The 12,151-nt window shown below is 42.6% G+C and overlaps 1 protein-coding gene across 2 annotated transcripts in view; it reads right to left on the minus strand.

Moving 5' to 3' along the window:
* LOC115120472 (1-acyl-sn-glycerol-3-phosphate acyltransferase alpha-like) overlaps positions 1-11,892 on the minus strand; it is a 30,045-nt gene extending 18,153 nt beyond the window's left edge. The window contains exons 1-2 of one of the 2 annotated variants that reach the window (XM_029649417.2): positions 11,437-11,889; positions 1,705-1,838 (exon numbers count right to left, since the gene is read on the minus strand). In XM_029649417.2, coding sequence (XP_029505277.1) covers positions 1,705-1,838; positions 11,437-11,612 — 310 coding nt within the window. In that variant the 5' untranslated portion in view covers positions 11,613-11,889. Of the gene's footprint in view, positions 1-1,704; positions 1,839-11,436 lie in introns of both variants that reach the window. The other variant, XM_065017350.1, reaches the window with a different exon arrangement.
* Positions 11,893-12,151: the final 259 nt, after the last annotated feature.

Below are 12,151 nucleotides of genomic sequence, written 5' to 3' on the forward strand. Positions count from 1 at the left end.
CTAATGGGTTCGGTGCGCAGAGAGGTTAACAGAAGTTCCGGTAACCAAACATTGTACTCTAGAAATTATGGGAATTAATGGCAACTGTACTACTGGTGAGCCATCCCCGTGGCCTACACTATGGATAAGTCCACTGAGACAGGTGTCAATCAAAAAGTAATCATTTTATCGGTCCAACAGCAATCTACCAACCAGTCGACTAAATAGGGTGAGCCCTAGAGAGTTGTCTGTAGTCAATGTAATCAGTAGTGTATTGATCATTTGAGCGAGTCTGATCTATATCGCTGGCATGTGTCTGGATGGTTGTTTCTTTTGGTGTCCTGTCAACCCAGTTGGCCCAACAAAGTGCTCTTTGAGGCCAGGAGCAGAGAGAAAAGCTAGAGGCAAAAGGCCGGGGTTGTTCATGAGGAGGGAAACTAGGGACAGAAGGCCGGGGTTGTTCATGAGGAGGGAAGCTAGGGACAGAAGGCCGGGGTTGTTCATGAGGAGGGAAGCTAGGGACAGAAGGCCGGGGTTGTTCATGAGGAGGGAATCTAGGGACAGAAGGCCGGGGTTGTTCATGAGGATTGGGATCAGCAGGTGGAGCAGTAGTTCAGTAGATTATCTGTTATGGGAGGTTGGTATGGTAACTCCCACCCTAGATCAGCCATCAGCCTCCTGCGGTGTGTTATCAGCTCTAATGAAGCACCTCTCTCCTTCTCCCTCACTGTCACACACTCCTTCTTTCCCTCCCGCTGTCAGACACAATCACCTTCTCCCTCACACATGCTCGCTCGCTCCCTCCCTTGCTCCCCCTCCCTTACATTCCTGCTCCTAGCGTGTAGTCAGTCTCCTGACTTGCAGCCAGCTCATATCACTCAGTCACCACCAAGACACATACACACTGACTCCTCCAGCTAGTTGTTAAAGTGAACCCCCCCCCTCCCACACACACACACTTAAATCAATGTGACACACAAGGAAGACAACCTAGGCCCTATGAGAATCCAGTAGGAGACATACTAAGAATTCCTCTCCTGACCAACTCTCTGAATAGACATATCATTCAAATACCTTTAGAATGCAAACAAAATCTCCCATGAGGGGATACCAAAGATGATCAATTTCAATGTGAAAATGCACAACACATTCTGCATTCAATAACTAAATACAGCCAGTCAGCCTCATGGCACTAATTAAGGCTAGTGCTGCACAATCCTCTGGTACCAAGCATAATGCAGTTTATATTGATCCATGCCTTTCTCTAATGTCAAACATCTGTAACCACATTATTTACAAAATACACCATCTTAAAATAGTGCTGTCTAGCCCTAGAGTTAGGATACACAGTCTGTGTTGGGTTTAGACTTAGACAGCCATGTCAGTGATCGGAGCTTGTGTGACGCTATTCCAACTGACAGTTGTCAGTCTTCGCCCACTGAAACCATGCGTATCAATCCCCACTATCCTCCTCTCTCAAAATAGAGTACTCTGTGACTGGCAGCACTCAAACCATTACTAGAAGATTCCCTTAGGAAGTGAGCTATGGAGGGTAAGGTGGAGTTAGTGGGAAGGGAGAAACCCAGTGTTTGCATTCAATACAAGAGGGAAGAGACTCAGAGAGACCAGGGAAACGCCTTGATCCTATTCAAAAGTGTGTGTGTGCGCGTAAGTGTGCATCTGTGAGTGTGTCGGTCCGTTCATCCATCTGTGTGTGTCTCCTACCCAGTACGTCCAGGGAGCTCTGGTGGTTGGAGATGATGACGTAGGGTCCCTCTGTTTGCAGGTGTTCCAAGCCGCTCACGTCAAACCTCAGACCCAGGAAGTACTTCACGTGACGAACCAGAGCGCGGATCACCCTGGAAACCAAGGAAGGAACAACAATAATCAATTCAATCTTTATTTGAAAACCATTTCAGTGTCAAACGGTGTGACTAGAAACAAAACAAAGACATTAACGGCAGAGTTTCAGAGCATCAGTTCTGCTCAGTCCGTGATCACCAGGTGAGCAGACTGACTTGCCTCCTAATCATAATGAGTAGGCTGTTACACTACATATACACATTTTGTGTATGTGAACATCCCTTGAAATTAGTGGATTTGGCTATTTCAGCCCACACCCGTTGCTGACAGGTGTATAAAATCGAGCACAGCCTAGCAGTCCCCATAGACAAACATTGGCAGTAGAATGGCCCATTCTGAACAGTTCAGTGACTTTCAACATGGCACCGTCATAGGATGCCACCTTTCCAACAAGTCAGTTCGTAAAATGTCTGCATTGCTAGAGCTGCCCCGGTCAACTGTAAATGGAAACATCCAGGAGCAACAACGGCTCAGCCGCAAAGTGGTAGGCCACAGAACAGGACTGCTGAGTGCACTCACTATAGACTGCCTGTGGAAGCAACGTCAGCACAAGAACTGTTCGTCGGGAGCTTCATAATATGGGTTTCCATGGCCGAACAGCCGCACACAAGCCTAAGATCACCATGCGCAAAGCCAAGCGTCGGCTGCAGTGGTGTAAAGCTCGCCACCATTAGACTCTGGAGCAGTGGAAATGTGAGGAGTAATGAATCACGCTTCACCATCTGCCAGTCTGATGGACAAATCTGGGTTTGGCGGATGACAGGAGAACGCCATCTGCCCAAATGCATAGTGCCAACTGTAGTTTGGTGGAGGAAGAATAATGGTCTGGGGCTGTTTTTCATGGTTCGGGCCCCCCTTAGTTCCAGTGAAGGGAAATCTTAACACAACACCATACAATGGCATTCAGATGATTCTGTGGTTACAACTTTGTGGCAACAGTTTGGGGAAGGCCCTTTCCTGTTTCAGCATGACAATGTCACTGTGCACTAAGCGAGGTCATTACAGAAATGGTTTGTTGAGATCGCTGTGGAAGAACTTGACTGGCCTGCACAGAGCCTCAACTTTAACCCCATCGAAAACCTTTGGGATGAAGTGGAACGCCGACTGCGAGCCAGGCCTAATCGCCCAGCATCAGTGCCCGACCTCACTAACTCTCGTGGCTGAATGGATGCAAGTCCCAGCAGCAATGTTCCATCTAGTGGAAAGCATTCCCAGAAGAGTGGAGACTGTTATAGCAGCAGGGGGGGACCAACTCCATATTAATTCCAATGACTTCAGAATGAGATTGTTTGATGAGTAAGTGTCCACATACTTTTGCTATGTAGTGTATATTAAAAGTATAGTTCTTCACATTATGCTATTTGAAAAAAACTTTCCAACAATCTCCCCATGGATAATCACCAATCCTCAGTGTGAAAGAGCAGTGGAAGTTATAGGTCTACTGCTGCATTGACCTATGGACAATGAGTTCCATGCGCTCATTTCTTTAGCCGCCAATGGATCACGGTGTATCAATGTGTCCATATGGCAGAGGCTGGTGATGGTGAACTCGCATTAGTTGACTTATCGATTTAATTCAGATTTTTATGATTAACCACGTGAAAATGATTTTGAGAAACGAAAACGTTAGTGAAATGAAACTGTTCGACTTAAATGTACATATGAAAATCATAATTGGCACACAGAACGGTAGAAAATGGTAGGATAAATTGTGAGCTTCCCCAAACTTGAAACTCACTCACTGCCTATGAAGTCTATGAAATCATTGCCTCCATGGTCAGATTCTGCCTATAGGCTACTTTGAAGCAAGGCAAGACATGCCTCATAATATGAAATACATTTTCTTTTCTCCCAGCAACAGTTTTATTTCCAATCGCCTTCTCATTTTATTAAAATTCAGCCAAAAGCCAGTGATTGCCAGCTAATGGAAACCCTGACCATCACATACAATAGCATGGTTAGACTCACCATCACATACAATAGCATGGATAGACTCACCATCACATACAATAGCATGGTTGGACTCACCATCACATACAATAGCATGGATAGACTCACCATCACATACAATAGCATGGATAGACTCACCATCACATACAATAGCATGGTTAGACTCACCATCACATACAATAGCATGGTTAGACATCACATACAATAGGGATAGACTCACCATCACATACAATAGCATGGATAGACTCACCATCACATACAATAGCATGGTTAGACTCACCATCACATACAATAGCATGGTTAGACTCACCATCACATACAATAGCATGGTTAGACTCACCATCACATACAATGGATAGACTCATCACATACAATAGCATGGATAGACTCACCATCACATACAATAGCATGACTCACCATCACATACAATAGCATGGTTAGACTCACCATCACATACAATAGCATGGTTAGACTCACCATCACATACAATAGCATGGTTAGACTCACCATCACATACAATAGCATGGTTAGACTCACCATCACATACAATAGCATGGTTAGACTCACCATCACATACAATAGCATGGTTAGACTCACCATCACATACAATAGCATGGTTAGACTCACCATCACATACAATAGCATGGTTAGACTTGTCTGCGGTTCTTGTTCTTACAACCATAATAAGTAGAAAGAATTTGTTCTCTTAGAGTTGGGGTCAGTTATAAAATAGCCTATCCTACGTAACATATGAATAACGATAGCCTGTACTACACCATAGGCAATGGTATTTAATCATAAACACAATGTTATGTCTAATACTATTTAGTTTTACACAAAGTAGACCGGCCTGAGATGTCGGTTTCTCATTACTGACTATGTATCTCAGTTTAAGGTAGGCTGAGGCTCTCTGTCAGGAAAGCAATAAGAATCATGCTGAAGAGAGGAGGGCAAGGCAGCCATAACATAAACCCCCAGATCTGTCCGGGACACAAGGCTAGCAGCGCATGCTCTCTAACAGATGGCCTTCATTACTGGAAGACTACAGCCTCTGTCCCTAAAGGATGAAGAAGTGTGTGGTTCTGTTTACTCCAGTCTAGCATTCAGCATACTGTCCATTTCATTCTCCACTGGCCCCTCCCTGTGTGGGTTTAGAATACGACCAACACTGCTCAAGTCACAACAATGAGTGTGTAGAGTAGAATGCAATGAGACTGGATCTGCATGTCAAAATATGATCTTCAAACCAGAATAAAAACACCATCTCCTCACTATCACGACGATAAAACCGTCCAATCTTGCACAATCACGCATGCTTTTGCACAAGGCCTCTATTGACAGGCAAGCTGCTATTCTTATTAGACTACAGCACAGTCATAAAGAGGAAGACAATTGCCTTAAATTCAGTTGCAACCGCAATGTCAACAACTGACATATCACAACGGTTATCCTCTAATGATCATGTTTAGGTTGTCAGTTTCCTCCTGAATGTCATTGCATGACTGCTCTCTAAAAGACACATTTTAACCCTTGTTTTGAACCATTTCAAAATGAGCAAAGCCAACAGTATCTTCAACAAAAGTATTTACTGTGTAAGTGTTTCACAAAGCTTTTTAATTAAATATTAATTGAGCAAGGTCAGGGTGACCTCAATTCTATCCCAAAGTATTGTTCCAGTTTCAACAGATAAACGTGCCTAAGTTCCAGTCTAAGCAGTCCGAGACAGTTGACATAACCCAGAGAAAAAAAAGAAGAGTTGACAGCCCACTGCAATACACTACATAGCACATCATGGTTCACTAGCACTGACAGGTCTGTAGTACCGTTGACATCTATAAGCCATTCCCCTTGAGCAGTGTCTAAATCTCATTTGTTTCCATCCCAAAACTCTGTGTGACGATTCAGGTTGGAATCTTGCAGCAACATTCCTATAGGGATGTAGACAGTGCCTTCGCTGTCTTGGTTGAGAATAAAATGACTCTACAAAAACAGTCTCCCATTCTAGAATAATTGCTAGAAATGCCTTTTGCCATGTAATAATGCTCATCACACCGGCACTAGTTTGGCAGGAAAACATGGCCAACCTATAAGGCTTTCAAAGACACTAAGCATTGAGTGGGTGTTTGACCTGGGGCTGTAAACGAGGGTCATTCACACAGAGTGAGCCAGGTTCAAGAGTCCCAGTTCCCACTAGAGGTCGACTGATTCATCGGAATGGCCGATTAATTGGGGCCGATTTAAAGTTTTCATAACGATCGGAAATCTGTATTTTGGACACGGATTTAAATGTGTATTTATTTATTTAAATCTTTATTTAACGAGGCAAGTCAGTTAAGAACACATTCTTATTTTCAATGACGGCCTAGGAACAATGGGTTAACTGCCTCGTCCAGGGGCAGAACGACAGATTTACCTTGTCAGCTCGGGGAACCACCATACTTTGCACTCCACGAGGAACCTGTCTGTTACGCGAATACAGTAAGCCAAGGCAAGTTTCTAGCTAGCATTAAACTTATAAAAAACAATCAATCATAATCACTAGTTAACTACACATGGTTGATGATATTACTAGTTTATCTAGCGTGTTCTGCGTTGCATATAATTGATGCGGTGCGTATCATTGCTCCAATGTGTACCTAACGATAAACATCAATGCCTTTCTTAAAGTCAATACACAGAAGTATATATTTTTAAACCTGCATATTTAGCTAAAAGAAATCCAGGTCAGCAGGCAATATTAACCAGGTGAAATTGTCACTTCTCTTGCGTTCATTGCACGCAGAGTCAGTATATGCAACAGTTTAGGCCGCCTAATTTGCCAGAATTTTACATAATTATGACATAACATTGAATGTTGTGCAATGTAACAGGAATATTTAGACTTATGGATGCCACCCCTTAGATAAAATACGTAACGGTTCCGTATTTCACTGAAAGAATAAACGTCTTGTTTTCGAGATGATAGTTTCCGGATTCTACCATATTAATGACCTAAGGCTCATATTTCTGTGTGCTATTATGTTATAACTAAGTCTATGATTTGATAGAGCAGTCTGACTGAGCGATGGTAGGTAGCAGCAGGCTCGTAAGCATTCATTCAAACAGCACTTTCGTGCGTTTTGCCAGCAGCTCGTCGCTGTGCTTCAAGCACTGCGCTGTTTATGACTTCAAGCCTATCAACTCCTGAGATTAGGCTGGTGTAACCGATGTGAAATGGCTAGCTAGTTAGCGGGGTGCGCGCTGATAGCGTTTCAAAAGTCACTCGCTCTGAGACTTTTGTGGAGCGATGGGTAACGCTGCTTCGAGGGTGGCTGTTGTTGTGTTCCTGGTTCGAGTCCAGGTAGGAGCGAGGAGAGGGACGGAAGCTATACTGTGACACTGGCAATACTAAAGTTCCTATAAGAACATCCAATAGTCAAAGGTTAATGAAATACAAATGGTAGAGAGAGAAATAGTCCTATAATAACTACAACCTAAAACTTCTTACCTGGGAATATTGAAGACTCATGTTAAAAGCAACCACCAGCTTTCATATGTTCTCATGTTCTGAGTAAGGAACTTAAACGTTCTTACATAGCACATATTGCACTTTTACAACACTTTGTTTTTTCATTATTTAAACCAAATTTAACATGTTTCAATTTTTATTTGAGGCTAAATTGATTTTAGTGATGTATTATATTAAGTTAAAAGTGTTCATTCAGTATTGTTGTAATTGTCATTATTACAAATAAATTGTAAAAAATGTTTAATATTTTTTTTTAAATCATCCGATTAAATCGGTATCGGCTTTTTTTGGTCCTCCAATAATCGGCATCGGCGGTGAAAAATCATAATCGGTCGACCTCTAGTTCCCACTAGCAATTTAAGGGTAGATGACCGTGACAGGCTGTGCTATCCTTCCGTGTTGAATCAGTCAACTCTTTCTAATACGGCCTGCCCCCTCTCGGTCTGTGTCACTGTGTGTCTGGATCTCCATCTTCCACTTCTCCCCACATGCTCCCTCACACACTCAATCTCTCTGTCTCTCACACACATGCAAAAAACACACACACACACTTGTTGGCGACTGTGAAAATGGTCCAGCAGCAGAAAACCTTTGGGTTAAGAGAATACTGCCAGGTGCAACATGACACCACAGCCAATACTTCTGGTCTGCACACCTGGCTGTGAAACAGTTCTGTTATTTCAAGAGCACTGAGTCTGCCAGTTGTGTTATCACTAACATAAAGGACAACAGGCAGCACAAGGCTGGGGAAGACATACATTGATTTCTAGGGTACCTTTCAGAAGAGATAAGTTACAACCAGCCGGTAACATGACTCTGAAAGGGAGAGACTATCTGACCCCCACTCCTCTCTTATTGTGTCCAACCGGCCATGTCGTCTCACTAGCCACAGTAAAATATGTCCCAATCCCCCTGGCCTGCAGACCAGTTGACTGACAGAGGTTACGTTTGCATTCTTGGGCACAGGGACTGTCTAAATTACTATGGCCCCTTAACACTCACATCTGTAGCCATGAAATGTTTTCAAAGGCTGCTCATGGCTCACATCAATACCATCATTCTAGATCAAAAAGTTCTACAGCTGCTTCAATGACAGCATGTTGACTGGCTGCATCTCCGCTTGGTATCACAACTGCATGGCATCTGACCGCAAGGCTCCACAGAGGGTAGTGCACACAAGCCAGTACATCCCTGGGCCAAGCTCCCTGCCATCCTGGACCTCTATACCAGGCAGTGTCAGAGAAAGGCCCTAAAAATGGACAAAGACTCCAGCCACCCTAGTCATACACTGTTGTCTCTGCTACTGCACGGCAGTAATTCATTGCCATTTACTCAGCTGGGCCAGGGGCGCTTTAATTAGGTCAGGTGGAAATGTCCGACAGATCTCAACTCCATAAAAGGAGGAAATTGCCATTGCCTGATCTCGCTGCTTTCTCTTCCTTAACTCCATCTGATCCAGAAGTTCTGTGCGTCCATGAATCCACGTAAGTCCACCGACTCTTACCTTTCATCTGAATTATCTGTGGCGATCGGGAGAGTGGGCCATTCAGTTACTGTTAATAGTTATTACCGCGGAGCGCGGCTTGGAGCGCAGCTTCAAAAACATTGTGTAATGTGAATTGTCAATGATCACGGCCCTACGGATCCTCATAGGCCAATTATGCAATCGATATGGTTCATGGGTATTGAAATCAATTATATGTACACATGAAGACAATTGAAAGAGTGAAATGAGAAACGTCATTGTTTGCTAACTGATTGACTTTAATAATGGGGATTATAGATTGCATAACCATTCACTGTTTGTATTCTTTCATGATTTATGATGAATAGTTACGAGCCTAAATGACTCGCGGATGATTACTATTGACTCCTTGTGCATTTCAGGTTCGTGAACAAGCACTGAGCAGGGGCTTTTGTTTCAGAACAGAATGGAGGTAAGACTGTTAAGTGCAGATATTAAAAATACAGTTAGACCTAGAAGATATTATTTTTGACGAGATATCGTATCGTTTTGTCAACATCGCAATATTATTTTTGCTCTAGTCGGCTGTACCTGCATCATACTGCATTATTATTCCTTCATAGCTTGCTCTCTATGTTATTTTTTAAATAGGGAGCCAATTTGTCTTTAGCATTTTTATTTCCATGACTGATCAAAACTTGTTTTCTCATGGCTCCCTCTTGGCCTTCTGCAGCAGACATATTTGGAACATCGAATCGCAATAAAACCACAGAATCGAATTGCAATACTAGGAATACCTAGGATAGGATAAAGTAATCCTTCCCCCCCCCCCCCTTAAAAGACCTAGATGCACTATTGTAAAGTGGCTGTTCCACTGGATGTCATAAGGTGAAAGCACCAATTTGTAAGTCGCTCTGGATAAGAGCGTCTGCTAGACTTAAATGTAAATGTTAATGAACTGAACTGTTGAACTCCCTAACTTATGTTAATAATGAATGATCTGATTTGATCTTTGATTATGAATTTGATTGGATACATGTTATTTGTTTCCTTTGTGATGCAGCACAGACTACTCAGTAAATATACCACTTCATGGTTAAAGGAATTCCTGCCTCAGTCTCATCCATTCCTCTGTCACCTGACCACCTGTTCACCTTCACTGTCAGTCATTCTACCCGTCCAGCTACCCACACAGATTCCACTAATCTTTCAGGTACCGATGCTCCATGTCTGGAACCAACAGGATCCTAAACAGCTTCTACCCCCAAGCTATTAGACTGCTAAATAGTTAACCAAATAGCTACCCAAACATTCTGCATAGACCCGTGTTCCACTTACACTGCTGCTACTGGTTACTGTCACTTAATTCCTAGTCATGTACATACAGTATCTACCTGAAATACCTCGTACCCCTGCACATCGATATAATACCTGGTACCCCTTGTAACGTTAATCATTGAGTACTTTTACATGCACAGTAATAATTCGACATTAATAATCCCCTGGAGTCTACGTGCGCGCCCCGCAAAAATCTTATCTGCATAATAATAATCCATCATTTTAAGATATGGCCGGACGATATGGCCGAAATATATCACGGTATTTAAAAAACATTTTTTTGACAGTAAGGTAGTGTTTAACTGTATTTTAGAATCGAAATTCTCTTTAGGAATAGTGCGTGATCCTTTGGTGGCAACACATACATTCCAAGTGATTTCAATGGGTATTTCTCCATTCTGATTGCTATTAAATTCAACTTCATACATTTTTATTTGCAATTCCACAGCCACATAGGGCTGGACGATATTGAACAAAATGTTGCAATTGCGATTTGAATTGCGATTTACACCTTACAAATATGTAAAACTCAACCATTTCAAAGATTTTACTGAGTTATTTCATATAAGGATAGAAGTCAATTGAAGACATTTGAGGAACTGATTTGACGAACTGAAATAAATGTGTAAAATCGTCTAATGTCTGTTTTTGCTTTGTCATTATGGGGTATTGTTTGTTGATTGATGAGGGATGAAAAACGATGATCTATTTTTGAATAAGGCCATAACGTAACAACATTTTGAAAAAGTCAAGGGGTCTGAATACATTCCGAATGCACCGTGTCCAATGACATTAAACCAACTGATAAAATAAAACATCTTGCCTTGGTCCTGTTTAGACTTGAGACACAAAATCGATGACAACAATGCATGGATTAAAGTGGCATTTTTTGCAGTTGTTGGTTTAAATCTGTGCAACAAAAAAAACATGCCTGTTGGATACATGTTTCGACCTGGTTTCCAGCCACGAAAATGTCGGGCCCTGAGGCCATGTCTGAATGCCATATGTAACGACAACGTTAGCAAACTACCTAGCATTAGCCGCATGATACCGTACAGAAAGTCCCAAACATCTGGCAACGCATTGGAACTAGCTCGCTAGCCTTCTTACCAACCGCTGGATAGCCAGCTCGCAGTCCGTTACAAAATGCAACAACGAATAGGTGAAAATATCTGCGCATACCTTTTCTGAAAGTAGAAACAAATAGTGATGTTATGGTTGCATTATTTCAGTCTTTGGCAAGCTATCTAGCTACTGTAGCCATCTTCCATTCCCATGAGCAAACGTTAGCTAGCAATGCACGGCTCGCGTTGTTGTACAACCTGGAACTTACCTCATGTTTTCGATGTCCCTGCCGCCGCTTTTCAGAATACTAAGCAGAATCGCAATCGCAGCCAAAATCATCATATAGGCCACGTAGAAACACTTTTTAAAATAAAAAACAGAAGTGCTGCTGGTCCATAGCAAGAGTGGGACCAGCAGCAGTAGGAACACCAAGAGCGCATCCATACTGATTCCTCCACTGATATTGCCAGCAGGAGTCTCTGATGGTGCTAGCTAATGTTGTGCAATCATTAGCAGCACTGTGTGGCACCGACTGACATTACAACTGCCAAGAGGCAACACACAACTTGTGCAACTTCGGTGGTGCACGTCTCGTTCTCTAGATTAATATAACTCGTGGACAACACTGTTCAGTCAACGATGGTGAAAGGCATCCTCATGTAGAGGTTCTTAAGGTAAATTGCCATGGAATTCGATGTTTTTTTCTGTTTCCGGTTGCACCTTATATGGTTCCTCGGTCACCGCTCTCAGATCACGTTCAGTGATGACAGCCCAGCCCAAAGCAAATACTGTAGTAACGGTTTCCAGAAGTAGGGAATGTAGAAGAGCAAGCTTTGTACTGTGACTAATCTTTTCTTTTAAATAAGTTGTAAAATATTTTTTAAAATAACATTACGGTTTCAACAGATGTAGCTTGCAGGCTGCAGTTATACATCCAGCTAATGACTTGAAAAATGCATTATGTTACTGTTGATGCCTGGGGC

This window comes from Oncorhynchus nerka, linkage group LG4 (assembly GCF_034236695.1).
Source record: "Oncorhynchus nerka isolate Pitt River linkage group LG4, Oner_Uvic_2.0, whole genome shotgun sequence".
NCBI lineage: Eukaryota > Metazoa > Chordata > Actinopteri > Salmoniformes > Salmonidae > Oncorhynchus > Oncorhynchus nerka.